Source organism: Phyllopteryx taeniolatus, chromosome 22 (assembly GCF_024500385.1).
Source record: "Phyllopteryx taeniolatus isolate TA_2022b chromosome 22, UOR_Ptae_1.2, whole genome shotgun sequence".
NCBI classification, from domain to species: domain Eukaryota; kingdom Metazoa; phylum Chordata; class Actinopteri; order Syngnathiformes; family Syngnathidae; genus Phyllopteryx; species Phyllopteryx taeniolatus.
In genome coordinates this window covers 6,173,030-6,190,623 of record NC_084523.1, presented here as the reverse complement: position 1 = coordinate 6,190,623, position 17,594 = coordinate 6,173,030, and the positions used below count along the sequence as shown (strand labels likewise).

Below are 17,594 nucleotides of genomic sequence, written 5' to 3'. Positions count from 1 at the left end.
GTATAGTAAGGCGTTTTTTGTGTGGGAAAAACGACCATGTATAGTAAGGCGTTTTTTTAGAGAAAAAAAACGACCATGTATAGTAAGGCGTTTTTTTTTGCGGAAAAAAACGACCATGTATAGTAAGGCGTTTTTTTAGAGAAAAAAACGACCATGTATAGTAAGGCGTTTTTTGTGTGGGGAAAAAACGACCATGTATAGTAAGGCGTTTTTTGTGTGGGAAAAAACGACCATGTATAGTAAGGCGTTTTTTGTGTGGGGGAAAAAACGACCATGTATAGTAAGGCGTTTTTTTGTGGGGAAAAAACGACCATGTATAGTAAGGCGTTTTTTGTGTGGGGGAAAAAACGACCATGTATAGTAAGGCGTTTTTTTGTGGGAAAAAACGACCATGTATAGTAAGGCGTTTTTTTAGAGAAAAAACGACCATGTATAGTAAGGCGTTTTTTGTGTGGAAAAAAACGACCATGTATAGTAAGGCGTTTTTTGTGTGGGGAAAAAAACGACCATGTATAGTAAGGCGTTTTTTTGAGTGAAAAAACGACCATGTATAGTAAGGCGTTTTTTTTTGTGGAAAAAAACGACCATGTATAGTAAGGCGATTTTTTGTGTGGGGGGGAAAAAACGACCACGTATAGTAAGGCGCTTTTTTGTGGGAAAAAACGACCATGTATAGTAAGGCGTTTTTTTAGAGAAAAAACGACCATGTATAGTAAGGCGTTTTTTTACAGAAAAAACGACAATGTATAGTAAGGCGCTTTTTTGTGGGAAAAAACGACCATGTATAGTAAGGCGTTTTTTTAGAGAAAAAACGACCATGTATAGTAAGGCGTTTTTTTAGAGAAAAAACGGACCATGTATAGTAAGGCGTTTTTTTAGAGAAAAAACGACCATGTATAGTAAGGCGTTTTTTGTGTGGGTGAAAAAACGACCATGTATTGTAAGGCGCTTTTTTGTGTGGGGAAAAAAACGACCAAGTATAGTAAGGCTTTTTTTTTTGTGGAAAAAACGACCATGTATAGTAAGGCGATTTTTTGTGTGGGGGGGAAAAAACGACCATGTATAGTAAGGCGCTTTTTTGTGGGGAAAAAACGACCATGTATAGTAAGGCGTTTTTTTAGAGAAAAAAAACGACCATGTATAGTAAGGCTTTTTTTTTGCGGAAAAAAACGACCATGTATAGTAAGGCGTTTTTTAGAGAATAAACGACCATGTATAGTAAGGCGTTTTTTGTGTGGAAAAAAACGAGCATGTATAGTAAGGCGTTTTATAGTAAGGCGACCATGTATAGTAAGGCGTTTTTTTAGAGAAAAAAAATGACCATGTATAGTAAGGCGCTTTTTTGTGGGAAAAAACGACCATGTATAGTAAGGCGTTTTTTTAGAGAAAAAAAACGACCATGTACAGTAAGGCGTTTTTTGTGTGGGGGGAAAAACGACCATGTATAGTAAGGCGCTTTTTTGTGTGGGGGAAAAAAACGACCATGTAAGGCGTTTTTTGTGGGGGGGAAAAAATGACCATGTATAGTAAGGCGCTTTTTTGTGGGAAAAAACGACCATGTATAGTAAGGCGTTTTTTTTCCAGAAAAAAACGACAATGTATAGTAAGGTTTTTTTTTTTGGCGCAAAAAATGACCATGTACAGTAAGGCGTTTTTTGTGTGGGGGAAAAAACGAGCATGTACAGTAAGGCGCTTTTTTGTGGGAAAAAACGACCATGTACAGTAAGGCGTTTTTTGTGTGGGGGGAAAAACGACCATGTATAGTAAGGCGCTTTTTTGTGGGAAAAACCGACCATGTATAGTAAGGCTTTTTTTTAGAGAAAAAAAACGACCATGTATAGTAAGGCGTTTTTTGTGTGGGGAAAAAAACGACCATGTATAGTAAGGCATTTTTTTTTGAGGGAAAAAACGACCATGTATAGTAAGGCATTTTTTAAAGAGAAAAGAAACAACCATGTATAGTAAGGCGCTTTTTTGTGTGGGGAAAAAAACGACCTTGTATAGTAAGACGTTTTTTACAGTAAGGGTTATTTTTTTTTTAGTTTTGTTTTTTTTAAAACGACCATGTATATATAGTAAGGCGTTTTTTTGGGGGGGAAAAAAAAGACCATGTATAGTAAGGCATTTTTTAAAGAGAAAAGAAACAACCATGTATAGTAAGGCTTTTTTTGTGTGTGTGGAGACAAAAAACGACCTTGTATAGTAATGGTTTTATTTAACACAAAACAACACAAAAGACAACGTAGTGAGGCTTTATGTATGCAATAATATATGATTAAAAACACACATAGTAAAGCGTTTTACGTACAAAAATACATTCATTTTACACAAAAGTATAGTAAAACTTTATTTCACAAAAAGACAATGTATAGTAATGCTTGTTATATATACAAAATCATGATGAAAAGTCTTTATTTGGCATAAAAGAGATGATATAGGCTTTTTTACAAAAACACACAGCTTTATATATGTTGGAGAGTCAAGCTTTATTTTACACAAAAGTCTTTTGGAAGAAAAAGTACCATGCATAGCAAGGTTGTTTTTTGAAGACAAGGTATCATAAGGCTTGAAAAAGAATTGACCATGTTGACTATGCAAACTAAAGACATTGTTGTATCCTAAGGCTTTTTAAAATGTTTTTATTATTATAATATTTTTTTTAAAACTGTGATTGGCTGGCAACCAGTTGAGGGTGTGCCCCGCCTCTCGCCCGGAGATAGCCTCCAGCCCCTAGTGAGGAGAAGCGGAACGGAAGATGAATGATCAGGAAAGACAAGTTGTATATCGTAGGGCTTTTTTAACACTAAAAAGGCAAAAGGCTTCTTGTAGTAAATTATAGTCATCATGTCTTCAACAATTTTTTCTCCGTGAAGTCTTATTATACATCATGTGGTATTAAAAATTCCATAGTATATATTCTGTCACTTTGATCATTCATAATCTTATGGTATCATTTTATGCAATAAACAATTGTATCATGTCATAGTAAAGATGATTAGTTGTCATGATGAGAATGTCTTACGATGTAAATCCAAAGTCTTATTATGGCAAGGATTCCAAAAATAAACCAACAACTTGAGTATACATCAAGGTGCAGTCAAACGGCTGCATTATTGAAAACAAAATCCATATGCAGATAATGCGCATTTTTACATCATCCCATCACGCGGCCGCTGTAGTCACATACATCTGTTATCAAATGTGTCAACCGTGTTAAAAGTTTGAATAATCAGAAGTGTTTCAGCTTTGAAATGATTAATATTCAGCTCCAGATCTTTGTAACCTTTCGCGGGGTTTCCGGTGGTAACGGCTGGTTTCACAATATCTGTATGGCTAACCGTATCCGTGACACGGTCCGGATGGAGATGCTGTCATTTACGTGGGAAACCGCATCCGAGCCATTACCCATGGCGTGATGAGATCAAAAATGTATATACACCTTATTATCTTCCTCGCTGACAGCCATTTGCAGCCGAATCGGGAAGTTGAAATATCCCACGGAGTCGTCTTTGGCCGGAGCAGACGACTGCAAATTGTGCACAAACAAAACAAGCTGCACAGCCACAGATATTCAGTAATCACATCCACAAATACAATTTAGAGGGTATTATGTTCCTTTTGCCCAGTTTTATCTGGGACTCGTTTTAATTAAGTGGGACACTGCTTTCATTTACTCTTTGTAATCTTTTGTTTGTGTTTTTCTCCCCATTAGTTTGCCTTATCTGCGGATTGTGCAGGCCTACGCACAAAGTTGTACTCAAACTTGGTTTGAGCTGATGACGACAGCTGAAACACTTGATTTATATTTTGTAATGGGACCACGTTGTTGTTTTTTTGTTGCCGGGCAAACCGGACGTGGAGCTTTTTCCTCGAGCTGTGATTCACATGGATGGCTTAACCACTTTCGTTTTGAATAAACGCTGCACTTTGCATCTCAGTCATATGTTTGAGGGGTGTCTATTTATTTCTTTGTTTCTTCTCCCCAATTTGCAGCAATGAGGATTAGCTAGTGGGGCTGCAGCACCTGCAGTGGAATCACAGTCACATAAGTCTCTCGTGCTGTTGTACTCTTTACTCACAGCGGTGACAAGAAACGACTTTGTCCTCTCGATTGATAACAATATTTGTACTGGGATGGATCTTTTGTGTCTAGAATTTTAAGTGGCGAGATAGCAGTAGGTTAGGGCTAAAAAAGATAAGAACCGCAGACTGACAATAATGAAGTCAGATGTTTTTGCCATTCAATTATATCCCGGTGGCTGCCATTCTGCACCTACCACTGCCAAACACCCAACCGCATTTATTCGTAGCCAATACGGGTTTGCGTGTCATCCACGTACACGATGACGTTATTTGCTCGGGCGGGGATACGAACCAGCGATCGTCCGGTTTCAGGGTGTGCACAGAGCCTCTGCGCCACGCTACTCACATTGCCATTGGCAATCAGTGTTGAGAAGTGACCTTTTGTTTCTCTTTGCGACTGGCTCCACCACTGAGCTATTTGAAAATCATCAGCACTTTTGGAAGCAACTCAGCCATTATAAACAAGACTTGATTATTGTAATTTTGTCGTTTTTTTTTTTTTTTTTTTTCCATTCTCAACAGGTACCACCGTAATCAGCAACATGAAAATACAGTAGGTCAGCAGGCCCAGTGGTTTTATTCCTAAAAAGAAGTTGCAATATTGATATTATATAACGACGATAAAAAAAGAACTACTTCAATAATTGATATCGGATATAAAAGTGAAAGAAAAACGGTGCCTACATGTTTGAAAACAATGAAACGCATCCCGGTTGCCCCGGGAGACGGGAGCCACACAAGCTTATTGAGTTTCACCTGTGGCTCGTTGCGAGTGCTTGCAGCTGTGGCTGACGACGGGGACAAAGCAATAAGAGGGCCGCAAAGACAGTCAGTAGTGTGACTGGGCACCAAGGTGCCCGATGCCGGGGCCACGCGCTTGCACGGTGGCTGCGGTGCAGCCATTTATCAAATGGCTTGGTGATGTAAGGTAGGTTTAGTTGATCCAGTATTTAAAAAAAAAAAAAGAATAATAATAATGATGTCATGTTTATGCATGTTGTGTTGAATACCAATTCAGTCACAAGAAAATGTTGTCAAGTTGCTTTCCAGACATGCAGAAGGCGAGAAGACCGAAGACTCTGTGGAACTCAAACTGTGGGCAAACTCATGGTATAAATTGTTTGGCAGTGGCTCAGTTAGGTCAGACCCACCCCCACCTGAAGGAAGATGCACCCGCAGCTCCTGATGCAACTGGTAAGGGGGGAAATTTCCAATGTTGAGTTTGTGCCAATGAAGTTTAGTAATCTTTATGCTTGTTTTTTGGTTTGTTTGTTCCCCCCCCCCAAGATGTACTTTTGCAAATGCTTTGATTTCTGAATGTATGATTTAATCATAGTGTTGAGATAACAATCATTTTAGAATGATCTGGTTTGAGAATAATTAATTATTGAGGAAAACTTTAAATGTTTGGAATTTATTTGAGACTGATTTCATATCTTTTCTGTCCCATCCTGTTGTTGTTTGTATGTCTGTTTCTACCTGGGCCTGGAGTCACACACACACCCTGCCACCCAATTGGTTGCCTGGGGAACCAGCAGGTGTGATTCGTTACGGAGTACCTGGTGCATTTCGGAGCGACGCGCAGCATAAAGAGCTGTGCAGAAAGCAACTCAGGACAGCTGGTAAGCATGTGCTTCACTTGTTTGTTCTGCATTGTTTCCGTGCATACATTTGTATCACAAATTCAATTCAAAAGGTAATTGTTAAAATGGTCCCAAGAAAACTGGTTATTGCTTTTGAAAAGCTTCACTTTTATCCCCTGTGAGCAAACTTGCTCTTGGTCAGTTTATTTTACAAACTGTTTTGTTAATACATTTTTGTTTGTATAGCTTCATGTCTATTTTGTTTCACCCACATCAAACTTGGACTGCTTGTCAATAGTCCAAACAATTTGTGACTGCTGTGGAAGAGAGTGTCACTAAATCTTGTCACCTGGGAGGGGGTAAGTTTTACTAACCAGTGCCAACTTGACAACCATTCAACCCAAAACAATGTTAAAGAAAATTTAGAAATGAAATTTTCTTGTCCTTAACAGCTTCAAGCAAATTTGTTTTGGCGCAGAATCGTGGTCATAGGAAAAACCCAGAACTTGACAACGTATGTATTTATTTGTCTCTCTGTGCAAAAGCTGATATAAGATTTTATTTTAACCATTGTTTTGAGATGTTGGTTAAACGGACTTTGTTGTGACAATAATTCTTTAGGAATATAAGACTGTACATCTCATTTCCATTTGTCTGCAACTATAGTTTTCAATCTGCCTAGAGTCCCTTCCCCCCCCCCCCCCCCCCCCCAATTGGCTGCCTGGGGAACAAGCTTGTTACAATCAACATGCCTGGTGCATTTAGCAGCGATGTGCTCAGTGCAAATGGGACGCAGGACTGAGCACATGGATGTCTTTGTGCAGGGAGCAACTGTTTCAACTTGGAACGACAGCCGGTATGTGTGTCACTTGGAGTTTGTTCAAATTAATTCTGCAGTGCTTGAATAGTTTATCACAAATTAAAAACATCAAAGTTAAAATTGTAACAATATAGCTTTGTTCAAAAACTATAGGAATGTAATTGGTGTACAGAAAGTATTCAGATCCCCTTACATTTTTCAGTTATTGCAGCCATTTGGTAAATTTGAAGTTAATTTTTTCATAATGTACACACAGCACCCCATATTGACAGAAAAAAAAGGAATTGTTGAAATGTTTGCAGATTTATTAAAGGAAAATCTGAAATCACACAGCCGTAAGTATTCAGACCTTTTGTTGTGACACTCTTGTTAACTGGTGCTGATCATCCTTGAAATGGTTGTACACCTTCATTGGAGTCAGCTGTTTGATTGGACTTGATTAGGAAAGCCACACACCTGTCTATATAATACCTTACAGTGCATGGCAGAGGAACTGCCAGAAGAGCTCAGACCTGGCCAAGGTTGCAAATTTGTGCTGCACTTAGGGTTCCGATGAGCACAGAACTTGACAATGTATGTATTGAACTTTTTTGTTAATTTTCTTGTAGTGCTGATTTAAGAGACTTTAACAATTTTGAGATCCCTAGTTAAATGTAGGACTTGACAATCCAGTAACAATTCTTTAGGAATTTAAGACTGCATCTTTTCCATTTGTCTGAAACTATAGTTTTCAATGTGCCTGGCCTGTCTACTCATTCTGCCTGGAGTCCTAGTTCTTTCCTGGATGAAAACCTTCTCCAGAGTGGTCTGGGCTGAGAGACTTGAAAATGGCTGTCTACAAACGTTCACCATCCAACCTGACAGAAGTGGAGAGCATCCCCAAATCCCGGTAGAAAAACTTGTTGCATACTGCACCCATAAACCCTTGGCTGTATTGGCTCAAAAAGGGTGCTTCTACTAAATATTGAGTAATGGGTCTGAATACTTATGGCTGTGATATATCCGTTTTTTAAATCTGCAAATGTCAACTTCATTTTTTGTCAAAATTTGGTGTTTGTACATTGAGGGGGGGGGGGGGGGGGTAAAGAACCTAAACAGCTGCAGTAAAAGTGAAAAATGTAAGTGTGTGAAGACTTTCTGTGCCCACTAGCTTGCTTCCTAATGTAGCTTTATAGTTCAGTTATTATTATTTTTGTTTTTTTTAATTGGATGTGTGTTGGTTTTACCCAACTCCAGCTTGGACCACTTGTCAAGAACATACAATTTGTGGAATGGAATCCAGTTTGAACCTTTTAAAGAGGTTGACCACATCTTGGTACCTGGGAGTGGTTAAGTTTTACTAACAGGGGCATTTGAAATTTAATAAACTCTTAAAGGATAAAATAAATGTCCCCCCCCCCCTTGTCCTTCAACAGCTTCAAGCTTGGGCAGAATTGTGGTCATGAGAAACTCTGAACTTGAGAATGGATGCATTTAACTTTTTGTCTTGGTGCAAATGAAGTTAAGCTGATTTACTTTAACTTAATGATACTTGAAGTATTGTTTATCCCGTTAAATTTAGAACTTGGTCAATTATTCAGGAAAACCTTGTTTTGGTGTTTGAGACTAATGTGCAGCTTTTCTATTTGTCTGAAACTATTTTTTTCCCATCCCCCCCCAAGTGCTTGGAGTCTCATTTCTCCCAATTGGTTGCCTGGGGAACCAGCAGGTGTGGCTCCCGACAATAAGAGCACCTGGTGAATTTAGCAGAGACATGCTCAGTAGAAATGGAGATGCAGGACTGAGCACATGGAGCTCTTCTAAAGTGTTTGAAGCTGTGCAGAAAGCAAACTTTTCAACTCTGAAGGACAGCTGGTAAGTGTGTGAGCTAATGTGATTCACTTGTAGTTAATTCTGCATTGCCAGTGTCAAACACTTGAGGGTTCTAATGCATAGTATGCTTGACAAAGCATTTGTATGACATGAAAGTAAAAACTGTAACAAAACAGCTTTTGAAATTTGTTTAATTGGCTTGCTTAAACTTAACTTTTACTGAATTTTATGTAGCTTTATCTTTGACTGGTTGAAAGTAATTGCTTTAAGTGAATGTGTAAAGTTAATTTTTTTTTTGCCCAATCCAGCTTGGACCACTTGTCAAAATTTGTGGTAGTTGGAGTGTAATCCAGTTTGAATGTTTTGAAGAGGTCACCACATCTTGGGAGTGGGAAAGGGCAAAAATCAATCTTGTCCTTCAAGAATGTAAGTTTTATTTTTTCCCCTCCAGTTTGGGCAGAATTGCAGTCTGAATTAGTGGCTAGTTGCTTTGAAAAGTGTTAGTTGAGTAGCCAGTAATTTTAGAAGGTTTTGTTAAAATTAAGTTTCCTTAATTCAGCCTTTTCAGATTGGCATAACTTGGATGACTAAAGCTTCACAGACAATTAGGCTAACAAAATACATTTTGCCTTTAACACTTCAATTGGTGTGAAAGAATAAAAAAAAAGCCCAAATGTTGTCTGAACTAAATTGGAGCGGCTTTGCTGGGGGACCAGGGTGTCGTCAGCCAGCTGTGACTGCAGAAAACGTGAGGGGATGACTTGGATCCGTATCTTTGGAGTTTATTTCAGGTAACGGCATCCCCTGGTGTAGGCCATCTGACAGTTAATTGGCACAGTCTTTGGAATATTAAAGTATTGTGGTAAAATTTGTGTATTGCATATAAAATATTTTGTTTTAATTGGTAGTGATTCCATAGGATGTTTTTCAGTTCTAAAACGTAAAGTTACAAATGTTTCTGAATTAGACTTGTGATTTTTAAATTTGGTATTCAAACACCCTTTTAAAATTTTCAGTTGTATTGAAGTTCACCTTTTCCCCCCTCAATGTACACAGAATTGTTGAAATACCACACCGCCATAAATATTCAGACCCTTTGCTATGACACTCTTTAATTTGGGTGCTACACCGTCATTGGAGTCCAGCTGTTTGATTAGGAAACATCTCCTTAGTGAAAGCCTGCATAAGTGTTGTTAAAAAAACCACCTGAGAACATTTTGGCCTTGTGTGTGGAGAAAACTAGGCACTGCTCATCACCTAGTCCCAACAGTGAAGCATGGTGGTTTTTCAGCTGCAGGGACAGGATGAAAATGCTCCAACAAGACTATGACCTGAAGCACAGGTAAAACAGTGGCTCCAGAACAATGTGAAAATTGCTGTTCACCATCCAACCTGACAGAAGTGGAGAGGATCTGCATACTTATGGCTGTGATATTTCAGTTTTTCTTTTAATAAATCAGTAAAAATTAGAACAATTGTTATTTTTCTGTCAATATGGGGAAAAGAAATGCATGATTTTAGCAAATGGCTGCAATATAACTGAAATATTTAAGGGGCTCTGAATACTTTCCATACCCCTGTATTTGTAAGTAAATCTGTCTTTTTGTAGAATGTATTGTAATTGACTTTTCTGTTTCGATTAAGGTGCTGTTGTGACCAGGATAAGAGGGTCTGCGTTACTCTGCATGGATGATTCCCAGCAAAAGGTAGATTTAATCATGTTGACTATTGTGGTTGTAGCTTGCAGGTGCACAGTTTCTAAATCTGTAAATGTCATTGCTGTTACCACAATAATAAACATGCAGAACTGACAATGTCGCTCACAACACGAGCACAAAGTTGAGCAGTTGATTTCCTAAGCCACACTGAGTGTTTTCACTTCAGTCTGAGAGCCTTTGGTGGCCCTCCTGCTTACTTAATTTGGCCTTAAAATGCTGTGACAGAGTGTGCCTCTGTCCAAGGATGAGCATGAATCAGCATTTGCAAAAACATTCCTTTATTATAAATAAATCTCATTTTGGTAGAAAAAGCTGCATGCATCACCCATGGTGTGTTACAGGTTCACAACCCAGTTTGCCAAGACGGTGGGAGGAAACTCACTCATCTCAGTATGATTCATCAACAAAGGTGAGACAAGAATGGGGGGGAATTCACAACCACAAAAATACTTACAATTAGAGAACAACAAACATGTTTTGAGTCTTGTAGATTTTTGAAATCTTAGTCATTTGTTCATAGTCTTCTTTAAATGGGTGTATCAATGAGCAGTATGAAAGCAAGCACACTAGCTCCACCTTTCAGTGAAATGATACAAAATGTCTCATGCTTGAATCTTGTCTGTCAGCCTGTGACACACTTCCTGTTGTGCCTTTCAGATGGCGTGATTGCTGTAGCTGACGTATGTTGTCTTAGTGGATGAAGCTGTGTGACAAAAGAGGGGCCTGTCATTTTGGGATGAAGCAAAAGTCCAGCTGTGTGCCAAGGTATGTACCCACAATTGTTGAAAAAAAAGTGTCTAAATGGTACCTCAAGAGATTAAAAATATTCAAATTGAATATTTTTGTGAATTTCTTCAATGATAGCCACTCTTAAGAATATATGCTGAAGAGTGGCTATCATTGAAGGAATTCACAAAAATATTCAACTTGAATGATAGCCACTCTAGAATACTTTCCAATCAGGTATGTAATTTCTTCACTGACAAAATGAAGCATTAAACAATTCAAAGTGTTGACTATTTTCCAGGCATGACTACTCACTGGTAAGGTAACATGTTACAATAAAGGAGATGAAACAAATTGGCAGTGTGTTGAGTTTTCTTTATTTGGTCATTGGTGGTGAAGAAGAAGAAGAAGAAGAAGAAGAAGAAGAAGAAGAAGAAGAAGAAGAAGAAGAAGAAGAAGAAGAAGAAGAAGAAGAAGAAGAAGAAGAAGAAGAAGAAGAAGAAGAAGAAGAAGAAGAAGAAGAAGAAGAAGAAGAAGAAGAAGAAGAAGAAGAAGAAGAAGAAGAAGAAGAAGAAGAAGAAGAAGAAGAAGAAGAAGAAGAAGAAGAAGAAGAAGAAGAAGAAGAAGAAGAAGAAGAAGAAGAAGAAGAAGAAGAAGAAGAAGAAGAAGAAGAAGAAGAAGAAGAAGAAGAAGAAGAAGAAGAAGAAGAAGAAGAAGAAGAAGAAGAAGAAGAAGAAGAAGAAGAAGAAGAAGAAGAAGAAGAAGAAGAAGAAGAAGAAGAAGAAGAAGAAGAAGAAGAAGAAGAAGAAGAAGAAGAAGAAGAAGAAGAAGAAGAAGAAGAAGAAGAAGAAGAAGAAGAAGAAGAAGAAGAAGAAGAAGAAGAAGAAGAAGAAGAAGAAGAAGAAGAAGAAGAAGAAGAAGAAGAAGAAGAAGAAGAAGAAGAAGAAGAAGAAGAAGAAGAAGAAGAAGAAGAAGAAGAAGAAGAAGAAGAAGAAGAAGAAGAAGAAGAAGAAGAAGAAGAAGAAGAAGAAGAAGAAGAAGAAGAAGAAGAAGAAGAAGAAGAAGAAGAAGAAGAAGAAGAAGAAGAAGAAGAAGAAGAAGAAGAAGAAGAAGAAGAAGAAGAAGAAGAAGAAGAAGAAGAAGAAGAAGAAGAAGAAGAAGAAGAAGAAGAAGAAGAAGAAGAAGAAGAAGAAGAAGAAGAAGAAGAAGAAGAAGAAGAAGAAGAAGAAGAAGAAGAAGAAGAAGAAGAAGAAGAAGAAGAAGAAGAAGAAGAAGAAGAAGAAGAAGAAGAAGAAGAAGAAGAAGAAGAAGAAGAAGAAGAAGAAGAAGAAGAAGAAGAAGAAGAAGAAGAAGAAGAAGAAGAAGAAGAAGAAGAAGAAGAAGAAGAAGAAGAAGAAGAAGAAGAAGAAGAAGAAGAAGAAGAAGAAGAAGAAGAAGAAGAAGAAGAAGAAGAAGAAGAAGAAGAAGAAGAAGAAGAAGAAGAAGAAGAAGAAGAAGAAGAAGAAGAAGAAGAAGAAGAAGAAGAAGAAGAAGAAGAAGAAGAAGAAGAAGAAGAAGAAGAAGAAGAAGAAGAAGAAGAAGAAGAAGAAGAAGAAGAAGAAGAAGAAGAAGAAGAAGAAGAAGAAGAAGAAGAAGAAGAAGAAGAAGAAGAAGAAGAAGAAGAAGAAGAAGAAGAAGAAGAAGAAGAAGAAGAAGAAGAAGAAGAAGAAGAAGAAGAAGAAGAAGAAGAAGAAGAAGAAGAAGAAGAAGAAGAAGAAGAAGAAGAAGAAGAAGAAGAAGAAGAAGAAGAAGAAGAAGAAGAAGAAGAAGAAGAAGAAGAAGAAGAAGAAGAAGAAGAAGAAGAAGAAGAAGAAGAAGAAGAAGAAGAAGAAGAAGAAGAAGAAGAAGAAGAAGAAGAAGAAGAAGAAGAAGAAGAAGAAGAAGAAGAAGAAGAAGAAGAAGAAGAAGAAGAAGAAGAAGAAGAAGAAGAAGAAGAAGAAGAAGAAGAAGAAGAAGAAGAAGAAGAAGAAGAAGAAGAAGAAGAAGAAGAAGAAGAAGAAGAAGAAGAAGAAGAAGAAGAAGAAGAAGAAGAAGAAGAAGAAGAAGAAGAAGAAGAAGAAGAAGAAGAAGAAGAAGAAGAAGAAGAAGAAGAAGAAGAAGAAGAAGAAGAAGAAGAAGAAGAAGAAGAAGAAGAAGAAGAAGAAGAATGCCCGAACCGGAGATACCCACCATCTGTCTCCAGACTTTCACACAGCTCAGTCTTGACTTCGCCGTTGGGCCGGTCAGACCCCTTCTGCGACAACTTCCCGGACATGGCAGCGGCAGTCACAATGGCCTGTGTGACAACAGCGTTTGCATTTCCCAATAATAAAACATACATGCATTACCTTGAAGCTGCGTTTCCGTTTGGGCACATTCTGTTCAGGGTGAAGAAGGATGATGTACACTTTGGGCACATACAGCATTCCCAATGAGACAGATGCAGACAGGCTGAGTGACACTGTCAGGGTGGTGGTCTGGATGTACATCTACAAGGGACAATAACCAAATGCATTGCTGTGGAAAACAGCCCTCTTTCGACGACATGATAGGTTACTGTACTATTGTTAAATATATTCTAGAAGTTATCATTTATTTGCTTAGCTTGTATTATGGACGATTTTAGATGACTCAGCATCATGTGATCGGGACAAGTGTCTTATTGCTTAGAACATTATGATTTGTAAATCCCTCCTATTTCAAATAAAGGGGGGGGATTGTTTAGAGGCTGTGATCTGAACAATCTCCCATACACCCTCCTCAAAAGAAACCAGTGTCTTCATTCCTTTTGTGTCTATTTTTTATAATGTTGGGTAAGATAAATCCAACTATCTTTATTTGTAAACAGTCACTGAGCAATAAGGGGTTAATAGTCTGCTGAGACCTCAAGGAGTGTATGCAGTTTAAATAGCACACACTCTTGGGGATACCAACAATGCTGTCAGAGTTTGTCCTTTTTAGTGGGACTGTAATTCCCATGTAGGCAAACTGCAGGTGGTCCAAGACATTCAAAGGACTCCATGGCTATTGTTCTCTGCTTGGAATGCATATCAGTCATTTTTGCAATTATGCACAATGTGAGCTTTTAGTTGGCCCAAATCTGAGGAAAGTCAGGGCTTAATTACAACTGGTGACAATTCACACCTTGAACAAACTGAAATAGCTCTGTGCAAAAAAACCATGGTCTGACCTGTTATTAACAAGTCCAATTTGAATTGTTATTTTTTATTAGAAAACTATCATTTCTGTTTGATAAGGGACTAAATAATGGTATGCAGTTATTTTGTACCTTCAATAGTGAATTACACTACACCTGACCTTAATCTGTCTGCTCAAAAACAATAGCTGAAGCTAGCGAACTGCCTGCATTTCCACCAGAGGAGGGAAGACTCACACCTCAGCTCAAGTATATTTTTTGTCCACATCTCTAATGGACGATTCGCCAGAGGTCATCCCAACGGCCTGTTAGCAACTTCTGTTGCACGCTGCCTCCGGTCCAGAAGCATCCCTCCCGCAACATTGAGATGATGGAGTGGAAAGTAGACAATTAGCGAATTCCTCCCTCAAGATTCAAACATTGACACTGTAGTCTCTCCTCCGCCAAGGTGATTACGCAGGAGTATTTTAATTGCCATCCCGACAGGTGCTGCTGTTTTTTTTGTCAATGATCAAAAATAAAAGCGCTTGGGATGACTTAACCTTGTTTTTTAATTAGCGCTCTCAAGCAGACTATTGCAATGCTCCACACAAATGAGTGTTCAAGAGGCCTGTGCCAAAAAATAAAAACGACTTATACTATTGTATTACATTTCATACAATATGTGCCCGTGAGGAGGATAAGGCCCCCCCCCACTTGAACCTTAAAGAAATTATGACGGGCCTGGACATCATACCGATAAAATCGTGGACTCGCATCAGCTAACTAACCCTGTCAAACTACGATAATAATTGCACCTGTGAAGAGCCACTAATATTACTACAGCTTACTGAAGTTTTGACTGGCTCCTGAGCGTCTCCGTACCACAATGTCCATTCAATTTAAGCAACATTTCAAATGTGGTCACACAACAAATTCAACTTGTATCTTAAAGCTTTTTTGGGGGCTAGAATACAGTCCCCCTTCAGAAGTATTGCAATACCGAGGTCCATTTTTTTTGTTATATACTGAAGACATTTAGGCATCAGATCAAAACGCCAGCTTTTATTTCATAATATTTACAGTGGCACCACAAATTATTCACTCACTTTTTCCACATTAAACTTATTCTAAAGCGGATTTGAATAGTTTAAAAAAAAATATCCCAAAACAGTTGTGCAAATTTATTGACAATGTAAACAGATACAGAGGTGGTCTGTCTCTACGAGCTTGGGGCATTTTCTTCCAATCCTCTTAAAGTTGAATGGGCAGCCATTTTTAGATCTTTACAGAGATGTTCCATTGGATTCAAGTCCAGGCTGCTCCTGAAGCCCGTGTGGTTTGGGTCAATGTCATGTTGGAAGGTCAATCTACACCCTCGTCAGAGTTCCACAGCAACTTCTTTTGAAGAATTCCTCTGTTTGGCAGCTGTCATCTTACCCTGCTTCACAGTAGGGATGGTGCTAGCCAGGTGATGAGCGGTACATCCTCCTCCAGATATGACACTTGCAATTCAGACCAGATAATTTTGTTACTGCAGGTCTGACAATCCTTAAAGTGTCTTTTGGCGGGCTGCCACGTGCGTTAGCAATGGTTGACTTTCTGAATGGTTTTATCTCCACGAGGGGTTCTTGTTCACCTCTCTGACAGAGGCCCTTCTTCTCGGGTCAGACGGAAGGGTCCCGGTGGTTCCAAACAACCGGTGCTTTTTGGGACCTTCGATGCTGCTGAAATATTTTCGGATAATTCCATGGTTTCGTCGCAAAGACTGTGAATACTTATGTACCGAATATGTTTTTACTTGGTCATTATGGCATATTTTATATAAATTGTTTGTAAACAAATAGTCTAACAGAAAAATGTGAAGGGGTATGAATACTTGTGCTCAACAACTCAGGACAGAGCACCTTTGCTTGAAGCCACCCACTTTTCAAGTGAGCAAAAGTATTGAAACCTGTGAAAACCATTTTGAAGGTGAGAGAAGAGCTATTCTACAAACATTGTGAATGTCCTGAAAAACAAAAACTACTGACCAAGACAAACTGATAGACATCACTGCCGACGGGGAAGGGGTGGGGGTTACGATCGACTGTTCGAAAACTTCCATATAAGATGTGAACCGCTCATCGGAAGGCCAGATTGGATTTTGGAACGATGAGACAGAAGTGATGGAAAGGATCTGCTTATGATCCAAAACCCACGAGCTCATCTGTGAAGCAAGGAGGAGGTAACGCCACAGCTTGCTCGCTCGTCTTTTCATGATGGTAGCGGCAGAATCAATTCTGAAGTCTACAAAACCATTTTGTCTGGCGACTTCCAAAAATGCATCCAAACTAATCGCTGGACCTAAACCCGATAAAGCGTGGGTTTTACCTCCTGAGGAGGAGGCTGAAGGGGGGAAAACCCACCAGAAAAAAACAACAACTGGAAAAGCATTTCAAAAAAGTAAGGGTTAGGTCACCAAATATTACTCACTTTATTTTAAAATGTCTGTTCCGATACTTTTGCTCACTTGAAAAGTGGGTGGCGTTAAACAAAAAGGTGCTCAGTCCTGAGTTGCACTGTAAATACCTTGAAATAAGAGCTGGAATTTTTATCTTTTGATCAACAAAAAAGGAATTGACCTTGCCCTTCCAATACTTTGGGTGAGAACCATTGGATGGCATCCACTTTGCAAAAAGGGGAAGATACTGATTAACTGTCCATAGTAACCTCACAATCTTCCACCTGGAGCTTTAACACGCCGCACTTCACCCTCTTCTCATGTGCAATTTGTCGAGCCCCTTCAACCGCCCTCGGCTCTCCTCGCCTCAATCATCCCGTCTTGCTATTACGACACTACGGCTCTTCTCCCCGCTGTCATCCCCCCCCATCGGCACTTGTCCGGACCCTCTTCGAATGCTCGACGCCGCTCTGACTCAAAACAGGTACGAGTGAGAGAAAGAGGGAGATGTGGATTAGGAGGTGTGTGCGCAATTATTCGTCTTACACAGTTCTATCATTTTAAACGTCAACTGAGACTGCCGATAAACGAAACATCTTTTAGGAACAATTGTTCACTATGGGCTATATTCTGCAGTATGCACAAGTCAGAAAAGACTCTGCGCCCGTTCTGCCTTCCACTTAAGTCTATAACTTGCGTGTCCTCGAGCTATGTTGGAGTGACCCTAAAATGTGGGCGCTCCCTCTGATACCTGGGCTTAACTTAACCAGAATTCCTCTCGCGCCGCCGAAAAGGTGAAACATCGTATTGCGCGTGTTGAGTCGCTCTCGTGGTCCGTGCCTCCGGCGGTTGACTCGACACGCTGACGGACACCTGGCCCCTCGCCGTATTAATTCAAACGTGATGCACGGCGGCTTGGGAATCTGTCTGAAAGCGCCGTTTACAACAACTGCAGTCATCTTGATACCGACTTACACGCCAACGGGAAAATATGACCCTATCTGCCAAATGGTTGTTTGTTGTTAAATGAGTTGACTTCACTGACACCATACAGCGCTGTAATCACAATTGACTTTCATTATTGAGTTCTGATAGTGCTTTTAGGGATCGGTGGCGCTTGGGTATGATTGCTGTTGTGTATTTTATGTTTGCCACATTCCAAAGTGCCTAAGAGTAATCGGGCGCAAAGGAGTTCTGTCGTTGGCATTCCGACAAACCCGAGCGGGATATGGGAGGCCGTGACGAGAAAGTTGAT

General features: G+C 39.3%; 1 protein-coding gene and 2 long non-coding RNA genes across 16 annotated transcripts in view; 2 read left to right on the top strand and 1 right to left on the bottom strand.

The window, feature by feature from the left end:
• Window positions 1–2,378: 2,378 nt before the first annotated feature.
• LOC133471691 (uncharacterized) lies at window positions 2,379–6,364 on the top strand. Of its 3 annotated transcripts, XR_009786316.1 has the most exons (5): window positions 2,379–5,011; window positions 5,123–5,277; window positions 5,575–5,705; window positions 5,965–6,025; window positions 6,119–6,321. It is a non-coding gene; the product is annotated as an uncharacterized LOC133471691 (long non-coding RNA). The 3 variants fall into 3 exon arrangements; XR_009786317.1 differs by having other exon boundaries at window positions 2,379–5,277; XR_009786315.1 differs by lacking the exons at window positions 2,379–5,011; window positions 5,123–5,277 and adding an exon at window positions 6,333–6,364 and having other exon boundaries at window positions 5,288–5,705; window positions 6,119–6,180.
• An 18-nt stretch (window positions 6,365–6,382) lies between these two features.
• Window positions 6,383–14,868, top strand: LOC133471688 (uncharacterized). Of its 5 annotated transcripts, XR_009786311.1 has the most exons (10): window positions 6,383–6,522; window positions 6,743–6,821; window positions 6,965–7,059; window positions 7,214–7,375; window positions 8,148–8,340; window positions 8,607–8,724; window positions 8,995–9,089; window positions 9,943–10,004; window positions 10,358–10,425; window positions 10,674–11,242. It is a non-coding gene; the product is annotated as an uncharacterized LOC133471688 (long non-coding RNA). The 5 variants fall into 5 exon arrangements; XR_009786312.1 differs by adding an exon at window positions 14,106–14,868 and having other exon boundaries at window positions 6,383–7,059; window positions 10,674–10,781; XR_009786309.1 differs by lacking the exon at window positions 6,743–6,821.
• The window catches only part of grm8a (glutamate receptor, metabotropic 8a), a 125,016-nt gene continuing 117,693 nt past the window's right edge, over window positions 10,272–17,594 (bottom strand). For 2 of the 8 annotated variants that reach the window (XM_061761472.1, XM_061761473.1), the window contains 3 exons: window positions 13,109–13,249; window positions 12,951–13,056; window positions 10,272–10,719 (listed from right to left, as the gene is read on the bottom strand). In XM_061761472.1, the coding sequence (XP_061617456.1) occupies window positions 10,670–10,719; window positions 12,951–13,056; window positions 13,109–13,249 (297 nt within the window). In that variant the 3' untranslated portion in view covers window positions 10,272–10,669. Of the gene's footprint in view, window positions 10,720–12,950; window positions 13,250–15,133; window positions 15,402–15,443; window positions 15,624–17,594 lie in introns of those variants that run through there. The other 6 variants (XM_061761479.1, XM_061761475.1, XM_061761477.1 and 3 more) reach the window with 5 other exon arrangements.